The sequence below is a fragment of the Lytechinus variegatus genome, chromosome 5 (assembly GCF_018143015.1).
Source record: "Lytechinus variegatus isolate NC3 chromosome 5, Lvar_3.0, whole genome shotgun sequence".
In the NCBI taxonomy this organism is placed as follows: domain Eukaryota; kingdom Metazoa; phylum Echinodermata; class Echinoidea; order Temnopleuroida; family Toxopneustidae; genus Lytechinus; species Lytechinus variegatus.
In genome coordinates, this window is record NC_054744.1 from 21,894,048 (window position 1) to 21,919,126 (window position 25,079).

General features: G+C 35.6%; 1 protein-coding gene and 1 long non-coding RNA gene across 3 annotated transcripts in view; one reads left to right on the top strand and one right to left on the bottom strand.

The window, feature by feature from the left end:
- Positions 1 to 24,212, bottom strand: LOC121415730 (cotranscriptional regulator FAM172A homolog). 2 transcript variants are annotated; one of them, XM_041609056.1, is made up of 10 exons: positions 24,141 to 24,191; positions 16,671 to 16,787; positions 15,805 to 15,874; positions 15,071 to 15,175; positions 11,575 to 11,741; positions 5,842 to 6,033; positions 5,165 to 5,242; positions 2,824 to 2,943; positions 1,092 to 1,208; positions 1 to 625 (listed from the first exon to the last, which is right to left on the bottom strand). In XM_041609056.1, exons 2-10 carry the CDS (start codon positions 16,749 to 16,751, stop codon positions 206 to 208), a joined length of 1,350 nt encoding a protein of 449 aa, XP_041464990.1. In that variant the 5' UTR covers positions 16,752 to 16,787; positions 24,141 to 24,191; the 3' UTR covers positions 1 to 205. The 2 variants fall into 2 exon arrangements, with proteins under 2 accessions (XP_041464990.1, XP_041464991.1); XM_041609057.1 differs by lacking the exon at positions 16,671 to 16,787 and having other exon boundaries at positions 24,141 to 24,212.
- Positions 19,142 to 25,079, top strand: part of LOC121415731 — a 19,707-nt gene continuing 13,769 nt past the window's right edge. Inside the window, exon 1 of the long non-coding RNA XR_005970040.1 lies at positions 19,142 to 19,175. This is a non-coding gene — a long non-coding RNA (uncharacterized LOC121415731). The remainder of the gene's footprint in view (positions 19,176 to 25,079) is intronic.

The following is a 25,079-nucleotide window of genomic DNA, read 5'->3' on the forward strand; positions in this document are numbered from 1 at the left end:
TGTCCACAATCAGGACAGTCAAGCCCTAAGTCTGTTTTATCTGACCGACCTCTAACATCACCATCATGACCTAGGCTCAAACCTGAAACCTTGCATCAATCCAAGACTTCTGCCCACGTCGGTCGGACCGGCACATGCCACAATGCACAGCTCACTGACTGAATAAAGAGTTTTCATACCAGCAGATGAAGCTGCCAAACTATCATCATAATTCCTCGCTGTACCGCTGGAAATCAAAACTAGCTTCTGTGTCTTCGTCCGATGATGAAATATCAATACCAGCACCCGACCTTCCCTTAGGTTGATCCCCCTGACCGATCTCTTTATCCTGACTATCATCATCCGAGGATTCCTTTCTTAGTTCTAGAGTACTGTCATCGTCATCATCATCCAGGTCCTCATCGTGTGCGATGCTCACGCCTGGGTTATGTCCAGTCTGACCCCGCTCCTTGGTCATCAGTTCGGTCTCTTTTCTCTTGAGGAACTTGAAGACTGACTTGAAACTGGTCCAGGAGGTTTCAGCATGGACCTGGGTGCCAGCAGAGACTTGTTTGCTATCCAGAGGTCTCTTGGATGGTCTGGGTGTGTCCAGTGGCTGCACAGAGGAAACCCAGTTAACAGTGTGCTGAAGAAAAAGAAAAAGGAGATAATCATAGAGTAAATTCTGGCAAAAGAGAATCCCTTCTTTGGATACTACAATGAATTTCAAATAACCACAGGGAAGCGCTCTTTGTAAATATGTGTAGCTGTAATAACTGCTTTAACATAATTCCTGGGGGCATCTCACACATAACAGATGCATTGAGTGATTTCCACTGAATAAATTACTCTCAGCCAATCAGATCTAAGGATTTCAGTAGCTTATAACATATTTCCAATGAGAAAATCTTAAAAAAATTGTTTCAATGAAATGATCCCCTAATCTCTTTGTAAGCCCTCAACCAAATGCCCAAATTCAGGAAATCCTGAAAAGCTATTCACTAGCCTTTGTACAATGAAAAACAAAAATCTTATCCCAGTTCAACAAACTGACATTGAACATAGAAAACATAAAATACAAAAATATTTAAACAATTACAGTACATGATTACCTTTGCAAAAAAATTCTTGATGTTGTGTGAAATTCCAAGTGTTGCCATGGAGTGGACGGAGTCGGTGAAAGCAACAGCAAATACTTTCTTCAAGAAGGATTGCTCTCTTTTACTGGCCTAGTGTGAGGAAAAACACAAGTATGGACAATTCAATTTAAAGGAAACCAAAACCCAAGAAGAGAAGCAATCTTGTTGGAAAGAGTAAAATGAGAGGAACAATTTAAAAAAAGTTTCATCAAAATCGGTTATAAAATAGGCAAGTTATGGCTGATTAAAAAGTCTTGTTGTACTTAGTATGTGGATCCTCAAATTGGCAAACATGCTTCAAAATGGCTGATTTTGTGGACAACTCTCCATTTGTTTTCTACACATATTTTCAGATTTTCCCCTTTATTTTACATATTTCACATTTTCTCCTCCTGACCTTGACATATATGGTGTGGATTATATTTTCCAATGACATATGTTGTGCTCAGAAGGAGGCAAGATGCGATTTGAAAGATAATGAGGAAAATCTGAAAATTTGTGTACAAAACAAATGGAGAGTTGTCCACAAAATCAGTCATTTTGAAGCACGTTTTCCAATTTAAGGATGCCCATAGAAAGTAAACCAATAGTTTTCAAACTCCCATAACTTGCTTATTTCATAACCGATTTTGATGAAACTTTTTTTAAATTGTTCATCTCATTTTACTCTTTCCAATAAGATTACTTCTCTTCTTTGGTTTTGGTTTCCTTTAATATTGCACATCTAACACTGACTTTTATTCATGTGGCCTACCATCAGAAGGTCTAATTCTCAAATCATCTAATCCATTATTTAGTCGTTGATATTGCACAATGATTTGTATTTGCATCCAAGCAGATGGTCTAATTCTCAGATCGTCTATTAAACATCATATTGCCTCAACCGACTTGATCTATGTAATTGCCATTTCATCAAACCATTGCTTAAATAGGCCATTTGTTATTCAGTCTAATGCCCCGATGATCTAATTTAGTTTTATGTATTTACCATTACACACTTCGTCACCATGTCATCTATTCATATTGACAGTAGTGTAAGACAAATTAGATATTAGATGACAAGGGTATCAGACGAAATGGAAATTAGACAAAATGATATACAGGCTTAATGGCAATAAGACTAAATGGATTGGAGAATAAACTGGTTGCAGTCAAACTAGGATTAGGCTATATGGGCCTAGACCAAATAGAAAGTGGACATCGTGGGTTGTAGACCATATCTGACTCTGATAGGGAAGGGGGACCATATCAACTAATCCCCCCCCTGGCAGAAACTTAATTTTTACGGTTATTGCCAGGACATTTTTCTTTTGAATTTGATCATCATTTGAGGAAAAACAAAGGTATGATGTCCTCTGGTCAGAGGTTAGTTAAGCTTCATATTCAATGATCAGGGCATACAATTAAGCCAAAATGTTTTTAGAATGTGATTTCATATGTAGATTCAATACAAAATGTGTATTCAGGCAAAATACAACTATTTTGTGCTTATAACGATTTGAAGCAATTTTCATTCATTCAAAGCAGCCATTATAACCCCCCACTCCTGAGAATGATTAATGATGAATATATATAGATCTGTTATTTCTCTTAGATGATAAATCCAGAAAAGAAAAGGGGTCAGTGGTTTCAAAGAATGGCTGGTTTGAGCAAGAACTGTTATAATCGAGTAGTCATCAATTTTTTAAGCGTTTGAAATACTCACTATATGTTCTGTGACGCTGCCACCCATGCTGTGTGCAACTATAGCAACGTGTCTGACAGGTCGACTGGCAATAAACTTATCCCATACATAGACACCATGCTCATATGGACTAGAACTTTTCTATAACAGAGTGAGAAGAAATACAATTGAAAGATTATTCATACAATTTACCTACAGACATCAGAAATGCATCTACTCTAAATAACTTTAAGACAAAACTTTAAAAAACAAACGTCTGGTCCCTAAATTTTGTGATTTGCTTTATATATTTAGTTGTGGGATGATTGGTTTGACGATTTATTTTCTGTTTCAAATGACATACTAGTATTTTTTATAAAGTTGCCCTGCCCCCCCCCCCCCCCCATTTCCCCCCTTGTTTTGTATTGTACTCTGTTTAGAAAAGTTTCTTTCATGTACTATGTATTTATTGTTTATGTCACGGTGCACTCATCACAAGCTGTGCTTTCTGAGTTGCTACCTCCATTGTTTTTTTTCAAATTCATAAAATGTATTGTTGCTTTTATTCGTTGGAAATAAATGTACTTCATTCATAGCAAGAACAAGGAATGATCCCATCAGGGTATCTTTCATTGACAGGCTGGATGTTACAAAGGACAAACTTGCTTGAAATACACATGAGCAGAATTTGCAATTTACAACGAGAAAATGCAAAAACAAAAGCAAGTTTGTTGATTACAGAAGGTGAGGACATCAACAAGGAATATTAAACTCATTCATACATTTCAAAGCAGGAGTTTGTAAACAAGAAGGAATGGGTCATAGACAGGACACAGATTATTGGAGGGTGTTGCAAGAAACTTGTGATCAATTGCAAGTCTAGTTTGGGGCCAAATATCCATTATATGTCTTGAAATGAATTGCAAATTAAGGCTGGGTCAAAATGTAATAATGCTGTTAAAGCTGCCGCTAAAATCATAACCATTTTGCCAATTATGGCAATCGTTTGGGTAATTGAATGACCTTTTGCTTTGAACCCATAATGCTCTACGACTCCATTCTAAAGTTGATATGATCCTCCCCTTTTTTAAAGTAAAAAAAAGGACCCCCAAAAGCATAAAAGTTAACAATTAATTATTCTAGTGATTATTTTGTTATTTATTCTTGGATTACCCAGTAGCATAAAATGTGTTTTTATGCCTGTAAGAATGACAAAAATTTGATCCTGTCTCATCCATTCAAGTCCCACACAATAGTATCTAGCCAGGTTGAAAACAATATCATTTCAGGGGCTGCATTGTTTTTAAACAATAGTCAGCCTCTCAGAAACTACTGTGTCTTATCCAACAAGATCTGAACCCACTCCTACATGTAGGGGAAGGCGGGGTAAGTTGAGCATAGGGGCAAGTTGAGCCACCAGCCCCAGGCCAATAATGAATGAGTCAGACATTGTGGTGGTGTCATGTATTGATGACCCATAGCATAACCCCTAACCCCACCACATTGTTTCCAACTTTGAAACAAAAAGTATTTTTTTAGAGGGAAAAATATGAATTTCAGCCAAAAAAGTAAAAAAGAGTGTGAAATAGACAAGTGCTTTATAAACACACACGTCTTTAAATATAATAAAGACATGATAACAACATTATTAGTCCAGGTATGGATCTTCATTCTTGTCATAGTCTTTTTTATGATGGATGCATAATAAATGTGTGGATACAAAATTATCGCACTAAGTTCGGACTGGGGTAAGTTGAGCCAAACAGCATGGGGCAAGTTGAGCCATGGTAATTCCTATGGTAATGTATCTTAAAGAACAAACAAACCATAAAAATCGATTGAAATGCAGGCTGAAAGGAGCAAATTTACATGACTGCTCTTTTCCTTTTACATGATGTTAGTATTTATAGAGAATTAGCAAGTGAAAAGACTTTAAACAAGAAATTGACATGCTGGTTCTCCCCCATACATTTTGTACATAGTTTTGTGGCTCAACTTACCCCAGAAGGTGGCTCAAACTTACCCCATACATGGGGCAAGTTGAGCCATTTGACATCGTTTTTTTCAAAGGTCACAATGACTTTCAGTGTGGGGATAGAAAGTTATATATAGGTGGAAAATATTTCAGAAGAATTAAATTTCAAGGCAAGGTACTTATTTCGACAAGATTATTAATCATATCAATTCTAACATGCAAAAAGCAAAAACTGTCACAACTTACCCCGCCTTCCCCTACACATTGATGTACTGTTGTAGTCTAATATCTATTTTAAAAATTGTTAAATGTTTTTAAAATAAATGTAATGATTCGGGCCTAGTTAAAAGTAAACTCCAAATCAAGATTAGGCTTTGGCAATTACCAGGCCTAAATGCTTAAACTTACCCTAATTGGCACACTTCTCCTACTTGAATCTTGGCCTCTGTTTTCATTGGTATTCATGACAAGGACCTCATACCCCTCCTATGAAGATTAATAATATCACATATATTAATTGCCAGATTTCAAAGTAAACAGTGCAAAATTGAATTTTGTTTATGTTTTTTTTAAACCTATCCTATGTATTAGATTACTGTACATGAAAACTGATTCAAATCTGCTTTGGTTTCGATGAGAGCGTGATATCATTAGTTCATGCTAAGTCAATGCTTCTTTATCACTATAAAACAATGTTGTTTTGATCTTATTCATTGAATTTGAAAATAATTAAAAAAAAAACCACCAATACATTTCATCATGTCCTTTTGATAAACAACACTAATAAGGTACATTTTTGTCTGAAAAATATTATAAACATATTTCATCAGACATATATGTACTTTTGAGAAAAAGACTCAATACATGCTTAATCTATGAAGGAATGCATGGGAACTTAAAATGAAAACTTCTGTTGTGACAAACTTGATCCCCCTCCCCCCACTCGATGATTGTAATCTGCAGACATTATCTGAATACTAACTCTGTTAAGTTTTCAATATTGCTGCAGCTGTCATAGAAAAGTGGAACCTTTGTCTCCCTGCTAAACATGCCAGACAAACATGAATTGAATACAAGTGAAATACCTCTAATGCTTTCTTGATATAGGGAAGCTGAGTGCCGCTATCAAGGCAATCATTGATGATCAGCTTTCTAGCCCATTGGCCTGCTCTGACAGCACCGGAACCATTGATTAGAACCAGCAACTTGCCTCTGGTTGTTAAGGCATTCTTACTGACAAACACAAAGCTTCTAGGCTCATTATCTTGATGGTCTGTCTGAGTGAGAGAGAGAACGAAAGAATAAATAGACCAGTTCGTAGTTACTTCATGGACAATTTTGGTCAAATGACCTTTCATTTCTTTCATTATGATAGGCAGATTTCAAAGCAAGATACTATGTAAGCATGCCTTACATAGCAGGATGAAGAAATTGAATAAACCAGGTGACTAGAATAGCACACCAATTAACACTTAATGACGGTATTTGTTGCATTCCTACTTTGAATGCATATCATAGCATGTTGCACAATGTACTTTGCAAACTGTGAAATATCAGTCGTTCGTTGACGCGTTGTTTTTTGTGGACGTAAATGAAAACCACAATTCAAAAGAATATATGAATAATCAAGACATCAAAGATGTTGCTTATCTCCGATTAGATTTTAAATCACCATGTCACTTTAGTACAAATGACCTTCCTCCAATCATGCGTAGAATCTTTTGATCATGCGCAGAAATGAACTACGAACTGGCTTACTATGGCTAGTACTGGAGCTACCTCTATTCAACAGAATATGGCCTAATTAACGCTAATAGCCACAAGATAATGTTATTCTAGTAAGTACTGTAAGTCAAATTTGTAATCAATTCGGGGTTTGACAATCAATTACAAAATATTGCACAACTTTAGCACCACACACACAGGCATGGCCAATTGGTCTCAAAAGCTGCAGAATATACGTTGCAGATATATTGCAACTAATGTAGAGGAAGGGCTATACAAATGCTTAACCACAGCAAAAGGATAAAATAATAATTTTGGTTATAAGGTGCAATAGAAACTGTAAACAGGGGTAATGCACAACTGAAAGGCCATTTGTATCAACCTAAAGATCGATAATGAATGAATGAATGAATGAATTTATTATCCAATGCAATGATAATACAAATTTTACAAGTTTACAGACAATAATTTATGAATACATAGAAAAGCAAGGATAATAGGAACCAGAAAATAGCATGGATGCTAGTCAAGTCTGGCCCCTTCTAGTCTAGATAGATAGAAACATGTTTTTAAGAATGAAAATCGTGAGTCTACTAGTACACGCTAGCAATGACTACATAACAATTTAACAAAATTAGTTAACAGTATTTACATATGAAAGATATCTAGATGATAAAAAATATAGATGGTATCAAAATTCATTTTTCCAACAGATGTTCGACAATAGCTTTACGAAAACTTGATCTTGATGGTTTCCTTCTAATTTTGGTTGGTAGCTCATTCCAAGAAGTTGTGCCTACATAGGATAAACACTCTTTTCCCAAGCTTGTCCTAACCTTTGGTACATACAGGTTATCGTCTTCCTTTTGCCTTGTATTATATCTATGTTTAATCAGTGAACAATATTGCAGCAGTGAATGTGGCAAATTTGTATTAATTAGATCGTACATAAAACTACAGATAGATAATCTATACAGTTGGTAAATGTCAAGTATCTTAAGAACCCTGAATAATGGTGCTGATCTTGTCATATATGTACTGAATGTTATCGCACGCACTGCCATTTTTTGAATTAATAATATAGAATCTAGAAAACTTTTTCTAGCTCCACCCCAGACTTCAATACCATATGTGATGTGGGGCTGTATGAATGTCTTGTACAGCAGAATCAAAATACTTCGTGGTACGAAGTGTCGCAGTCGATATAGAATACCAACCTTCTTGCGTATGCATAATTTAATTTTTGCAATATGATTTTTCCATGTCAAATGTTTATCAATGTCTACTCCAATAAATGTTGTAACATCTACTTCATGCACCTCTGTGTCCATGAGATGAATTTTCTCTCTTACCTTAATTGCCTGTCTCTTCCCTCTAATTAGCATATAATTTGTCTTTGACAAATTTATAGTAACTCTATTGACATTACACCAATTCAGAACTTTCTTTAATTCTAGGGTCACTTCTCCCAGATCTATCTCAAATTTTCCAGCTTGAAATGTATGAAACAAATTGGAATCATCAGCAAACAGTCTAAAAGTGAAATAGTTACTTGACCTTGGTAAATCATTAATATACAAAAGAAACAGAGTTGGTCCAAGAACAGACCCCTGAGGTACGCCGCAAGTTATTGGACTGTACTCAGAGAGTGCCCCATTATAAGTTACAAACTGAAATCTATCAGATAAGTAATCCATAAACCATTGAAGGGGCATACCTTCCAACCCATAGTGTTCTAATTTCTTGAACAAAATAGTATGATCTATCGTATCAAAAGCCTTTTTAAAATCAATGAAAATTCCAATTGTAACCATTCTATTGTCTATCGACTTGATAACATCATTAATCAGGTTAATTAAGGAAAGTTTTGTACTAAACTTTTTCCTAAAACCATACTGATGCTTATACAATGTTTCATTCATTTCCAAGAAGACAAGTAATCTATCATTTACCATTCTTTCTAAAATCTTTGCAAATAATGGAAGGACAGATATTGGACGATAATTACCAGGGTTATCCCTTTCACCCTTTTTGTAGATAGGTGTGACTTTGGCCACTTTCATTGAATTTGGAACTCTTCCTGTATGAAGTGAGTGATTAAAAATATGAGACAATGGTCTAGCAATAAAATCTGCTGCATCCCTTATTAACCTAGCTGGGATATTATCATGACCACATGCTTTATTTACATTCAGAGACAATAATTGACATTGGACCTCATATTCTGTAACTGGTTTAAAAGCCATTTTACCTTTACTTTTATCACAAAGATAATCCCTAAAGCTACGACCAGCAGTGTCTTCCTGTATGTTACTTGCTAATTTCGGACCCACATTTACAAAAAAGTTATTAAAAACCTGTCCGATTTCCTCTGCAGAAGAAACGTGAGTCCTCCCTCCATTGGTATCTGATTCTGAGCACAACTTTTCAACCTGTGTGACCTTTGATCTACTGTTACCACTATGGAGGAGGTCATTTATCACTTTCCAGGTCTGACCTGTGTCATTTTTATGAGTCATGAATAGGCAGCTGTAATATTCCCTTTTCACTTTTCTTAAAACATTTGTCAAGATGTTCCGAAACTTCTTATATTTTTCAACATGCTGTGGCTGGTGGTTAGATGAAATCATTTTAGAATAAAGCTTATGTTTTGTTTTGATTGATTTCATTATAGCTTTTGTTATCCCTGGGTTCCCTGCCCTTTTCTTTACAACAGAACACTTCAAAATTGGGGCGTGTTTGTTACAAATGGCTCCAAAAGTTTGTAAGAATACATCATAAGCATCATTTACATTTGTCTTATTTTCAATATCACTCCAGTCTTGAGCAGAGAGCTCTTCACAAAAACTGACCTTATTATAATACCTATAATTCCTCTTAAATATCTTCTGTTTGACCTTTTGCATCTTTAATTCATTTTAAAATATAACATAAATGGGAAAATGATCAGAAATATCGGTATTTATTGTACCTGAATAAACACATTTTGAAATGAAGTTTGAATACACATGATCAATCAAAGAACTTGACAAATTATTCACCCTTGTCGGACCCTTAATAAGTTGTTGAAATTGCATACATTGTAAAGCTGAAATAAAATCCTCTTCTGTATTTCCAGGGTTATTCATATTGATGTTAAAATCACCCATTAAAATGCACTTTGTTTTATCCACTTTTAAGGTTTCAAGTGCATCAAGTAAACTTTCCTGAAATTCTAATACATCTGTGTTTGGTTTTCTATAAAGTATGCCAATAAGATATGTCTGCTTTTCAAATGATGCTTCAATCCAAATGGATTCAGTATGTTTTACTTCAAAACTGGGACTTAGTACTTTGTATGGTACAGATGAATGAATATATGCGCCAACACCTCCCCCTCTTTGAGGCGCTTTTCGACACTGAACTTCTAATGAATATCCTTGTAAACCTAACATCTGTGGAAAAGATACATTCCAAACTTCAGATAACCCAATCACATGAAATTTTGTTTGCAACGAACATTCATATAGTAATCGTAAACTATCAATATTTTTTTGTAAGGATCTTATGTTTACATGTGAAACATTTAAAGCATTTTCAGTAATCTTGTTTACCTTAACATCAAATGAACTTGGACATAAATTTGCAGAGATTATCTCTATATCATCAGTTACATTACTATTAATCATTATTTATGGAAGTAACATGATGCAGTGCCTGCATGGTTCTAGAAATCAAGAAAGTCAAGCCAAAATGTGGAGGCCAAAATTGTCGTATGCGACATCGTCCACTCCAATGTCAAAGAGGTCATCTGGTGACCGAAGAGTCTTGTAAGTGTCATCGTTCATTTTACATATAATGTTGCCATTCTTTGTGGACACACCCTTTACAGTGGTCGCCTTCTTCGCTGCCATGAGGATGGAGTACCTGACTGTTGTAAGGTCCTCGTTTATAAAGACACCTTTGCAGGCATCTTTCCCTTTCAATTTAAATCTGCTGTCATACAATTCGTTTCTTTTTTTCATTGTTGTGAACCTCATGATGACTTGTCTTGGTTTGCCTTTGCTTTTGGTTGGGGATCCCAGGCGATGACAGGTAGAGATGTCGCTTTCTGAAATCTTAACACCTGCTTTATCTGCCACCTTGACGATCTTTCTTGTAAGGTCATCTACATTCTCATCATCAGACTCCTGGATTCCCATGAAACGGAGATTCTCTCGGCGAGTATACTGCTCAAGAGCATCCACTTTGAATTGAGATCGGAGGATGTGAGGATTCATTTCCTCCTTTGAGATGAAGGTATCCTTCACTGCTTTAATCACTGCTGGTATTGCTGCCTGGACAGCAGCTTGCACAGCTTTCATAGTGATTTGAGCTAGTTTTTCACGGTCCTGATCATCTTCAAAGTTCTCCATGACATCAGTCAAACTGATGAACACACCTTCCTCTTTTTTCCCTTCACTTTCACTCAATGCTGCAAATGTGTTTTTTCCAGCTTTACTGCTTCCACTGGCAGTCCCTTTTTCCGCACCTGCCTGATTTAGGAATCTCCCAGGTACTCCTTTGCTGCTTCTTTTACGACCCATGATGGTCTTCTGGGGTTAATAAACAGCAAGGTCAGTCACTTCACAAAGATCCTAAGTTAGTTTCACTTTCTCTTGTAGAGACACACTCACTGCAACACACAGAGCTGAATATATGGGACTGGCTGTATTATTTTTTCCAAACTGAAGGAATGAAACAGCAGCAAAAACACGCTTCTTGATCCAAATTGTGACAGGTTCATTTACCAGAGTGGGGTCCCAGTAATTAAGAACCAATAGTTACAAAGTCCCACTAACAGATGGATGGCAAATTCACAAATTTAAAGAGAAATTCCAGTAGTTGCAGCAAACACTGATTTCATGATTTCACTGATTTCATTTTTTTTTTTTTTTTTTTTTTTTTTTTTTTTTTAATGTGAATAAAGCATCATGCCACAAAATTCATCCTGTGTAATTTTCACTGCATCTCCGCCAAATCATAGTATTCGAGCACTGTACAAATTCATCAAATCTGGCATTTAGGGGATTAACTATTAAAAGCCAAAGACAGTATTTATACTTAACACTCACTGGGATGTATATTCTTTCTAACTTAGTCTCTGTCTCCAGGAGTTTATAGATGTGTTGTGTGATGATTTTACCAAGGGCCTCATACCTCCTCTGGTTGTATGTTGGATCACCTTTCTTGAATTCAAATTCATATGGCTTCCCTGAGACAGAGTGTCTTAGCTGGCCCTCTGGTATAAAAAATAAGACAAAAAAGGGGACAATCAGAATGGAAAAAAGGCAAGATTTATGAGGGTTTCAACAATGGTAAATGTCTCAGAAACGTGGAATGTGAAGAAAACAAAAAAAGACCATCTTAAGGAGTAGAGAAAGAGCCATTCTGAGCAACAACAACAAAAAAGAACACAAGTAAGCTTTAATAATGGAAAGTTGGGCTTGGCAGAAATTGTTTTTCAGAAAAGCAAGTGGCTCAGGTACATGGAATGTGAAGAAATAGGAGACACTATCTTCGGCATTACAGTGGTATTGAGAAGAGGTTTGAGATAGAGGGGGCATTGGCTGAGAAGGGAAGATGATGAACCTGTGAAAGGAGCATGGAATATGGAAGTGGATAGCCTATTATTAGAGGAAAGGGAAGACCAATATTACAGAGTGAAAAAGGAAAGAAGTAAAATTGGTCTCAATGAGGAGGATGCACAAGGTAGATATCAGGGGAAGGTGGGAGTGTCATCATGGCGTGGGAGTCAGTAACCGTTCGTAAGAGGGAAATTGCTGGATAAAATAAAAGATGATCAGGTGATCTTTGTAGGTTTGCATGGTGGAGTTTGTAACGTGGAGAAGGTTTACAGTTCACCATGTGCAATATGAAGAAGGGAAAAGGAAATACACTTCAGGGGAAAGGAAATACACTTTTCTGCATCCTGTTGCATCAAAAATAAACTGTTTCCTTCCTATAACTGAGCAACCAGGAAAATATTTGTTGATGAAATACCATCTGCAAACACCATCATAATCAATTTGAAATTGATACGCAGATTCTTATGATGATAACACTGAACACTGTAGTATCACAAAGCGGGTAACAGTTAGCCTCTATAAAGCCTCAAATTTAATTTTTCAAGGAAAATGTCACTTTTTTACGACACACTATTGCTGCGAAAATTGGAGCATTAATACATGTAGGTGTAAAAAACTCTCCAAGACCAATAATATGCTTTTCACACTGCACATATTTTCCTTAACCCAGGGAAGTTGGTGGGGCTAGGGGGGGAGGAAAGGATGTGATTTTAAACATTAGTTTCACACTACGTTTTATCAAGGTGGGCTAGCAAGGTAAATAGTACGGTGCTATCTGGCCCTGCAAAAAAGCAGGGTTAGCCGGCTTATTGTGGTGCTAAAAGATGCAGTGTGAAACGAAAGGCTAATAAGGGAAAAGTGGGGCTAAGAATTACATGTAGCCACTCACAGTTGCATGTTCACGCTCAATGTAGCAAATTCATCAATATTCACGAGGCAATACAGTAGTCAGGGGTTAAGTTGTTAACCTGACTAAAGCAAATAGTGTGGGGTTAATACAGTGTGGAATAAAAAAAAAGATAGTATGGGGTTAAGAATAATATGAAGTTAAAGAAATGCAGTATGAAAAGCATAAAAGAGGGCAAATGAGGCCATTCAATAAGGCATCCAAGGCCTTGGTCTCAATGGCCATGCATTGATGTAAACTCTGTTTTAATAATAAAACCAAGAATTTTCTATTTCCTTCCCTAGATTATTTTCTCTGTGTACAAACAACTTAAGTATTCAGACAAAATAGCAAAATGAGGAAGTTTATTTCACAAGCAGTTTCATAACTTGTGTCTTTTTTAGTATTGCAAGATGCTAGTGCAAATACCAATTGCAAAGATAAATTGCATTAGATTTTGGGACTGACACCTGATTTGATTTGACTGCAAGTCTTTTAAAATGCAAATTATATCTATCTATCTATCTATCTACAGTATCTATCTATCTATCTACAGTATCTATCTATATATGTTTAGACAAGATTATGAAAAAGGTGTTTAATAGCAGCCAAATTTCTAAGTCAAACAGATTTCTGTGGTATTCCACTTACGCAAACTTAAATTACCAGTATTTGTTAATAAGCATAAAGTGATAAAGTGAATATCTCAAGGTGTAAATACCTGATATCAATGCTGGTAGGGGATCTTTGATAGAATTACACATGAAGCAGGATATTGAAATGCTGCAAAATTACTACATGACAAGAGGAAAGGAAGGGATTTTTCTCATCACCATATGCCAACAAGATATGATTTCATCTTTGGCTCCTTTATTCTCAGTAATATAATTATTTTGGAAGGAACAACATGATAACAATATTCTTCCACACTATTTTTTATCAATTAAAAAAATAAATTATGTATTCAATGAATTTCAAAAAATTGTTTGGAACATATTTTTGAAGGAATGTTAAAACATAATTTAATAGAAAAGAGAACTAAATTTCTAGTTTCTAGTCAGTTTATATTCCCTTGGTCCAACATTTGGTCTACACCTCTGAGGCCCGTATTCTGAAGTCAGGATTGATTTAGACCATGGTCTAACTCTGTGCTAAAATTATGGGAAGCCAAAAGTATCAGAATTTTTATTACATTGTATGTTTCTTATTTTTACTGCACTCTTTCCTGATTCATTGATGGTGAAGATGATCATCTTTTTATACTTCCTAGACAATTATGAATGATTTAAGAGCTAAATGAGCTGAAATATGATATTTCTACTGTTAGTGATTTATGTAACAATTGGCAATCTATACTTGAACCTCAACTTTAAACCCTAATTTAAGTTAAACCAAACTTCAGAATATGGGTTTGAAAGTCTAAAACCACTAAAAAACCCCATTTGGTCTACTTACTATTTAGTCTAATATCCACATAGCCTAATGCCAAGATGGTGTGGTTTCCACTTTGTCTACGTATTAATAGGCTCTTTGTCAAATGAAAACTTTAATCATAGAGGCCCATACTCTGAACTCGGGTTTAAATCAAACCCTGGTTTAAATTTGTGGTTTATCTATGAAGAGCCCAGTTGGGCACAAATCCCTAACATCACGCATACAATTTATAACTCATTTGACACTCAAACTGTTCATAATTGTCTGGGAGTGATAAGTGAAGCATTTCCAGTTTCATTATGAAAACAACAAAATAGTAAACGCAAGAGATACACAATAGAATATTTCATTTTTGCTCATATAATTTTAGCACTGTGTTAGACCCTGGTATAATTTAAACCCGACTTTAGGATACAGGCCAAAGAGTTTATCTCATCATATAGACTTAGAGGTGTTGGACCAAATGATAAACAGGCTAAATGGCAAATAAACCAAATTGTAAGTATACAAACTAATTATAAAAGAACTAGGATCAGAACATGTGAGATAAGACCGAAGGAAAAATAAGATGAAGCAGATGCAGACCAAAAGGCAATTTTCTTTTTAGTCTGGGGCCAAAACTGAGAATACTAATCAATATTTTCATGAAAAACTGCTACCTACTTTCATTGAACTGGTACTGGAAGTCCTCAAGAGTTGTTGGAAACTGGTAGGATGACGATGATTGTTCCATACGACTCTTCTTTCTTGCTGGCCCTTCTTCGTTACCTGTGCAGGATCATCAATATGAAATTTCTGATTAACTAATTAATTTCATTTATTAGTTTTCATTCCAAGATTAAAAAAAAAACATTTCATTGATATTTGTCATACAGGCAAGCATGGTTACATAATACATTTAGTGAGAGGATCATAAAAAGAATGGCTTGTTGAAAAATGATCCTTACAACTAAGATGCTACAGTAGCTACAACAAGGATGGTAATATTGCTATCACGTACTTAGTTCTTTCCCACAGTCCTGAAAGCATATCTAAAGGATTGTGGATTACAATGGACTCAATTGTCCAAATATTCAAATGTAATACCTCTTTCATAAATTTTTGGGTGTTGAATCAGATTCGAATCCGGTTAATTCTGATCAAGAAAGGTCAATGTCTAGAATCCAGTATAATCTGCATTATTTATAGATATAGCCATCTATATCATATTCATTTTGACTTGGATATATTTATAAACCACATGCTTACAATGTTACAAGTGCTTTGTTAACATGAAGCTTAGCAATTGATCATTGTGTTGATTTTATAACTGATCATATGTAATAATGAATGCAATTAATTGCAGAAATCAGCCTCATGATCAATCGCTAAGCTTCATGTCATGTGGCACTTTTTACCTCTTTCTACCCGATCTTGTCTGGTGTTCATGATGTCTTGCGAATCTGGGAGACAATACACTGACAATATCTGTTTGAATTTAACAAAGAAGAAAAAAAAATAAATAAAAACATTCTTTTCAAGGTAAGGAGTCTTGTTATGAATGAGATAAAAAAAAAAAAAAGGAATTTCAGAGCTTAAAATGATCTCTTTGACGGAAATCTGCTTTTCTCTTTATATGCTGAATCAATTGGGGGATGAGAATGGAAATTGTTTTCAGGGTACTATCTCTGTATCTACATAAATTTCCATATTGTACCATTGATACTGATAATTGCATTACCTCAAAATTATAGCCATTTATGATATGCTCTGAAGGCACTGGGAAAACAATTATTAAAATTTTTAAGTGCAAACGTGCGAAATTTAAATCTTACTCTCCTCATATACTGTATGAATCTGTAAAGGCCCAAATTCACAAAGGTGGTTTTGAAATTTACCAGTTGAACCCATGGTTTCTTCAGATTTCCTGTACAAATTATGCTTAATTTGATGCATATACTGACAAGTGTCAAATGTTGATGCACGCTTTTGTCACAGTGCACCAAATTGACGCCTGTTGCAATGGTTAAGTACACAGTTTGTTTCATAAGACCACTGTTTTGAATTTATGGGCTCACTGTTAAAACAGTGAACTCATGAATAAAATAGCGTACTTAACCACAACAACAGGCTTCAATTTGGCGCAAAAAAAAACGCGCATCAGCATTGGACATTTTGTTAATATACGCGGTAAATATTTATACATGAAATCTGCATAAACCATAGGTTCAACCGATGGTTTCAAAACCACCTTTGTGAATTTAGGCCTTTTAGTTTGGCTTACCACATTCAAAGAAATGATGCATAAAACAATAGCCAGCAAATCATGGATCCTGAATTTTACTATCTGAAGATGAACATTCATTCCTTAATGGTTAATAAAAAGACCATGATCAAAACTCTGAAACAGAATAATAACAGGCGAATGAGCTACGGTTATGCCAGAAATGAATTCTCATGAATAAATTTAGACTGACTCTGTCCATATTTGGCCTGAATCGGATGGATATAGTGAAAATGGATACTAATCATCTCTGATAAGAACAGCTCCATAAGTCAGCTTATCAGAGACGAATAAATATAGGTCCTGAATCAGAGCATAATTGCAAAGAATAGACCAGAATAGTTCCAAATAGTTCAATAGTTCAAGTTGAATACCAACCCGCATTGTCGGGCCATATATGGGAGTATTTTAGAGGGTATTCGGCTGGTTTTTGCAAAATTTAAAAGAAGCCAAATACCTCAAGGTGCTATATAACTTTTTTAAAGCACTTGCCCAGTCAGAAAAGTAATTTTCAATAAAATGGTTGAAAAATACTTGCATAAAAATAGATTTTACTTGCCCCCCCAAAATCTATTAAACAAATTTGTACAGCATTAAAGTCTAATCGTATATATATTTTCATGTAGACTACTATACTTTGTACCAGGGCACACAATACAAAAGGGGGGGAACCACTCAAAATAACTAGAGAAGAAAAAAATTATTAATTATCAATTATTGTATCTTTAAAATATACCTCTGTAAATTTGGTCATTGCTGCTCTAAATATATATTCATGATTTTGGTATCATTGAAAAGAAGAATCATTCTTTCAGGTCATGAATTTGAATTTATTTGAACATTTTGTAATGTAGGTGGAAGTTTTGATCTAAAAATGCTACATTTTACAAAATAATTATTTTCACCTATGCCCAAATTATTTTTATATCATGATAAAGTGGAATATGTATGCTTTGAAATGATCATAGGTTTCAAAATAAGAATGGGATTATTGGGTCAAGATTGCACTTTTTATTACATTGGTGAAGTAATATATTAAGCAACAGTCAATGGGTATGGGTTTTGAGTCTTCAGCCGCACACCCCTGTCCAATCTAAGTATAGCCACGTATTGTATTACTGGTACTGGACGTGATGATTCCGGACGTGCATATTATACTGCGTACGAAAACAATTTTGTACCGTGAGACTTTCGCAGTTCAATTTCACAGAGCAATACACAGAACAAGATTGCAAAAACAAGGCGAAAAAAATCGAACTTTACCTTATTTATCTTTTAAATGACAAAAAATGCTTTAAAGAATCATATAACATAGTTTTGCACTAAGTTAACAATTGAAATATTTTCTGACGGAAATATCGGCCTGATCGATTCAATGATTTGCCGAATTTCAATCCGCTCCTTCGATCGAATGTTGAGGTGTGGTGTCTTGTGGGTGATCGTCGACGGCTAGTTCTCAAGGTACCCGTGTTCGAAGTTTACTGTGATTAGAGCCGTCGACGATCGACAGCGCATCGATAGAACTTGATACGAATGAGCATATTGGAAATTGCCATGGAGCATGCAGCTAAAAAAAAAAAAAACTAATTAGCAAACACAACTTCCTACCAACATCTTCTCAGATTCGATATAAAAAACAACTTAGAATTTACTCATGATAAAAATCACACAAATTCTTTCTTACATCATTATACTAAAGAATATCTTTACCCATCCAGCGCGTACGGAATCATGATGTAATTTGCCACGCATGAAAATAATTGTTTTTCATAGATGCGACCACAAGTGCGATGCCAAGAAAACAGTTGGTAAATTTTGTAATAAATTAGCAAATGCGAATTTTTCTTGATTGCATACCCTCTAGTGGTCTAGTCTTGAGGACGCAATGATGATGATTTTTTTAAATATGTCATATATTTCTTCATCATTGACGTCTTGACACTCTCTCCATAGTGCCTTCAGCGAACGACCAAAACAAAGATGGATTCCCCCAAAAAATCCATCCTTTTAAACCGAATTAAAGAGCATTCATTTAATTTTATTAATTCTTACACCTTCCTACGCCTAATGCGTAGGAAGGTTTTAAATATTACTATTTAAAAATGTAAAAAAATGAAGATTTCTTACCTAACTGATGCCGCGTAGACCCCTCGTTCCACATGTAAACAACGGAAATACAATAGCGTCGACCCTTGAACCGCTTATGTATGACGTACTTCCGGAAAGCAATGCCGTCTTAACGAACAATTTAGAGATAAAAAATCTTATTTAACAAATATTAAAATTTATTTTGTGATCATAAATAATTCATATAAATATATATAAATTTTTTATGATCACAAAATAAATTTTGATATTTGTTAAATAAGATTTTTTATCTCTAAATTGTTCGTTAAGACGGCATTGCTTTCCGGAAGTACGTCATACATAAGCGGTTCAAGGGTCGACGCTATTGTATTTCCGTTGTTTACATGTGGAACGAGGGGTCTACGCGGCATCAGTTAGGTAAGAAATCTTCATTTTTTTACATTTTTAAATAGTAATATTTAAAACCTTCCTACGCATTAGGCGTAGGAAGGTGTAAGAATTAATAAAATTAAATGAATGCTCTTTAATTCGGTTTAAAAGGATGGATTTTTTGGGGAATCCATCTTTGTTTTGGTCGTTCGCTGAAGGCACTATGGAGAGAGTGTCAAGACGTCAATGATGAAGAAATATATGACATATTTAAAAAAATCATCATCATTGCGTCCTCAAGACTACGAGTGGTCATTTCAAAGCACTGAAATAATGGTGTCCGCCAATAAAATACACTGCCGTACCCCCCAAAAAAGAAATATATATATAGGCCTATATATATATATATTATGTATGGCTAGTTCCCCCAAGTCTGTGCAGTCTCCCTTGTCTGCACACAGGCGTATCTGCGCGATTCTAAATTATATGTACGCAACGAACACAAACTTTACACATGCAATACATAGACACGTATTCATAAAACATGCAACTCAAAATGGTGGAAAATAATGATTTTAGAGCATTTCATGTGACGGCCTCAAAATACAGCCTTTCTCATCGAAATCCCAGAATCGTGTGCAAAGTGAAGAGTGCGCAGACATAGGGTACCGTACCATTTTTTTTTTTCAATCTGAAAATGACTGCACGAGGTTTTTTCAAGAAAATCCTATATTTTCTTTAATTTTTAATGAGAAATTTGGTACACTTACTCTTAATAATATAAGGAACATTATGAACTGAAAGATTTTGTGAATTAAGAAGAAATTCATGTTAAAATCTTAACGCAAATTAGGCACTCCTAGTACCAATGAGGTCCAAACATTAACATGTATGGACCTCATAGGCGACATTACCCAAAAATATGGGTTAGACAATGCTGTTCTGATTTCCAACCCAAGACTTTGGTAAATGTACGCCTTAATACAAATTGGAGTTACGTGATATGACTTTCATTTGTTGGGGAGACATTAAAAGTATTAATTAAGTAGTTCAAATTAAAATATATTATCATTAAACTTACATTTCAGGCCCTTTTTGTTGATTTTCGGTGAGCGTTCCACACAGCTGCGACGAGTGATCAACTCCGAAGTGATACGCGAACTGGTCAGCTGATCGGTCAGGTGATCGGTAGATTATCTTTTTGTCAGACGTTCATAATTTATGTAAAGCGTATCAATCTTCAGTATCTTGATTCCAAAGTATCAGTATTGCAGATAAATGTCATTATTGATTGGAATCAGTGGCGGATCGGGGGGGGGGGGGGTGGGGGTGGGGGTGAGCATTTCTGCCCGATCCCCCTATTGAGATTTGTAGTAAATATTTTGGAATTAAATACGTTGTTCATACTAGTTATGCGACCCCTCCCTTATGATGATCACAGCATTATTTGTAATGGGGATATTTCGTTCATAATTATTCTTGTCTCTTCTTTCTCCTTTTTAGCCTTTTTTTGCTTGTTAAAACCTTTTTTCCTTTTTTTTTTGGGGGGGGGGGCTCGCCAAATTTTACGTGGGTCAAAATTACCTTCATTTTTTTAGTGACAATCTTTTTTTCATTTGTCCAGTTCTACGCATGACAAAATTACCTTCGATCATTATTATAGTTAAAAACTTTTTTTCATTTTTTATTTATTTATTTATTTTTTTTTTTTTGGGGGGGAGGTTGCCAAATATCACGCGAACGTTTGTCAGCTTTTACTGTTTTATTCGACTTATAATCAAATATTAAATGGGGCTTACCACAGTTTTTTTTAAAGTCAATTCATAAGAATATTCCTCCTCGGGATTTGAGCTTTCTTTCATGAAATATCAATTTTTTTCATGATTACCAAAAATACTTAAAATTTTTTATCGGTGTATGCCTATAAAGCTTTAGCTCATGCGTTGCGCCTGCCATATTTTAATGCTGATCAACTTTATGCTTTTAATGAATTCCTTAAAACAATAAATTCTCAGATCATCAATTTTGTCGCAATCGAATAATTCGATTGCGTCTCTCTATCAGTTTTGAATATTCATAAAAAATATCAGCTCGTGCTTTTTGCTCATAATATTTTGATTAGTAAATTCTTCTCTTATATAATCGAGTCGGATAGATAGATAGATAACTAGAGAGAGAGTTGGGGGGGGGGGGGTCCCTCAGCTACTTGTCCTCGCTTATTTGTTATTATTTGTTATTATGCTCATGTTGTGAGAGCTTTGTGTTTTCACATTTTTTTCTTTTTCAACCTTTTTATTGTCTCGGAGCTTCCCTCTATTTCTTTACACTATATTATAATGTAGTCCTGTTTCAATCATTGGCGGCGGAAGCCCCAAATTTTAGGAGGGGACAACCTTAAAAATTTTTTGTCAAGCAAAAAAAAAGGCTCTCAACCCAAACATTTTAGGGGGGACGTAGGAAAATAAATTGACAAGCAAAAAAAAAAGGTCAACAACAAATTTAGGGGGGAACGTCCCCGCTTCCGCCGCCTATGGTTTCAATTCTTTTTTTGTTCTCATTTCAATGAAAACATCATTATTAAACTGACGTACATGTAGAAGACTTTATTACGAAATTTTGACATTGTTTTGTTTCATTTGTTTGGCTTTCTTTTTTTCTTCTCCTCATCTTCTTTTTCTTCTTACTTTTTCCCTTTCCTTATTTTCTCTTCAGTATTTCATTCAGGTATCCGCCAATTTATACAACACCAAGCATATAGAGGCGGATAATCAGTGAGGGAGCATGACGGTGTGCCGCTCTAAAAAAAAAGGAGGAATATTGGAAGAAAAAAACAAGAAGGGATGGGGAAAAAATAAAGAAAAAAAAAAGATGATGATGGCAATGACGATGATGAAAATTATCTTGGTGATGATGATGGTTGTGGTGACGGTTGTGGTGATGATGATGCTAATGATAGTGGTGATGATGATGACGAGATGTAATTTTGTTATTTTGTCTTTGAAAAAATTAAGTAGTGCAAAGTTGAATTCATTTAAAGTTTATTATGAAAATAGCAGAAAAAAAATTGGTATGCGTTCGAGGAAAATCCATCCCCCACCAATCTTTTTCAAAGGTAAGATTTTTTTTTTTTGCCCGGGGGGGGCCACTTCCATTCACGAGTGGATACCATGCGCGACCATGGGGTCTCGAAAAGCACCCTAAACACGTAATTTCCATATTCTGAAAATGCACCCCTTAACAAGTATTGGCGTGTGAAACCCTACCCTTAACAAGTATTGGAAACAAAACGATACTCTTGGCAAATATTCCCTGAAATGAACCCCTAAACAAGTACAGGAATGTTTTATTGTTACGGGTCCTTCGGTCGTCGGCTTTACCTTATTTGGTTTAGTACGACCCCACCTTCTACACCTCGCGCAAATCGGACTCTAAACACGAAGTGTTGGAGCAAAAAGGACATCCTTTATAAAACATTTTGATTTTGTTTTATCATCCCCGCAAATTAGACCCTAAACACGACGGTTTTCCTAGCGAATTAATAGATACCCTTTTTTCGTTATTTTTGTGTTTTTGACACCCTTATCACGTTACGTAGGTAACGTGCCCTATCGTGAAAAGGACATCCTTTTTACGTTTTTTTTTTGGTCGCGCATGGTATCCACTCGTCAATGTAAGTGCCCCCCCCCCCGGCCCCCCGGGTTTTTTGTGACGGCGTAGGCCTTTGCAAGCAGCTATTATTATGGTAAAAAAGTAAATGAAATGTCAAGAAATACATGATAATGATTTTTATGGTACATTTTAGTAGGCCTATATCAATTCATACTTGTTATCAAAAAGAAAAAAGTGGGTCGTTACGGACCATTAAAAATGGGAAATTTGGGCATTTTATATTTAGGATAGAGCAACTGCTCGTTATAGACGTCACAATAAATCAAGCATTCTAAATTCTATCAACTCCATTTTTTGTCAAATAACACCTTCATCGATATTTTGAAATGATTTTTCTCATATTTTCATCATCTTTTTATCAGGGTGAAATTCCCCTTTAATTTATAAAAACAGATTCGCAAACAATATCAAGAGTAGTGGGAGGCAAGGGTGGAAATCTAAGGTAGGGGACCAGGGGCTGGAAAACAGGCAAAAAAAAACAAAAACAAACTAACAAAAAAAAAACAAAAAGGAAGGTTTATCACCCCCAAAAGAAGGTCGTCTCGTCCAAAATACATGTTTTACTTCGATTTAAATGATGTAGGCCTATTTCTTTCCATCATATATAAAAGAACAAAAATAGTAGGGGGACATTTGATAATGTGCCCCTACTATTTTGGGTTAGGGGGAAGTGTCCCCCTGGGATTTGCGCCCATGTGGGTGGGGGGTGCTGCACCTCCTTTCGGAATCATTATGGAACAGTGTGAATAGTCGCTGTGATTTCGATCTCATACCTATAAAAAAAATAGAACAAAAGAACGCCTTGACCACAGGCCAAAATGCCTAACAATTTTTCCGCGGCATTAACAACTCTCGTAAGGGGCGCTCCATTTATAAATAGAGTTGCATGTGTAGCTGTCTATGGCAACAGAATCCATCGCAGAATTGAAGCCAGAAGCGTGGGAATTTGGCAGAAAATTCAAGAAAAGAACCGGTGAGTACCGATTTAAGAGTAATTATATATTCATTAACATTTATTGAATCATAAGAATAAAGATTTTTTACGGAAAGAAAGCTTAGTTCTAAGCTAGGGCTGCCCAAATGCGCGTGAGTGGAGTCTCAGTTTCTTAACACGGGTAAGTATTGCGGTGTCGCCTAGAGTGAAATTAGGTTTGCAGACTTGGGGCCCACCATCATATAGAAAAATGACATGGAAGAGAGTGCATGGGACTGCCGTATACTTACATGCTACTAAATCTGAAGAAAAAATGACACTAATATAACCAATCATTCTACGATAAATATAATTGCACGTTAGAATAGGTAACAGCGTTTGAAAAAAAAATAGAAAATATGCATAATTACCTCTATCACGATTTAGAATCACAGACTAAGCAGAACAAATGTTACTTACTAAATCAGACAGGACAGGGATAGCTGGCGTTCATAATATTATGATCGAAGATGGCGCTCTATTGGTTGTCTCGAGATCCTGGGGGCTGTTGCATGAAATGGTCTTTCGTAGAACCATTCTACATAAGAACGAGATATCGCTCAACTGTTTCACAAAGCCGATTTGGGCGATACGAAGAATGGTCCTTGGAAAGACACCTCCAGACATGTCCTACGTAGGCATGATCTTCTTTGCACACCGCCCGCCAACGTCGGCATTGAGAGAAAATGCGTTTACGGCAAGCCACACTGACATATCACCTTTAAACATATTTTTAGGGGGTTGATGATGCATTTTATCTAGGATGGCGCCAAGTTATTTTTTTATTTGGGGGCTAGTTGTCATCAATTTCAGGTCGACAAGACGACCAAAAACGGATGTCATTTTAACTTTTCCGGGGTAGATGACGGCCCAAATATCATATCGAAAACTTGCGTACAGTGTACCGGACATATAAAAACATAGCAGACGACGTTTGCAGACTGGCCTCGCGATCATCGTATGACTAGTGGTGCAGAATGTTCCATTACGGCTTTATGGGGGAAATAGCATTACAGAGGGATAAAAGGTCTTCACAAATAATGTTTCAGCGTTGATTCGCAATATCTTATGTCGATTTCATAAATTATCCTTACATTTAACATCATTTAAAGTGAAATGAATAAGCAAACTTAAATTTCAGACTTACCAATGCAGTGATCAGCTAGGATGCACCCCCCGTATACATAATGGACCCGTCACAACATTCAGAGACATATCCAATTCAGAGAATAAAATTGATTTTTGTTGGCAAAAATAATGGTATCTGATATATTTATATCCATAGTTCGGACTGACAAGGTATATATATT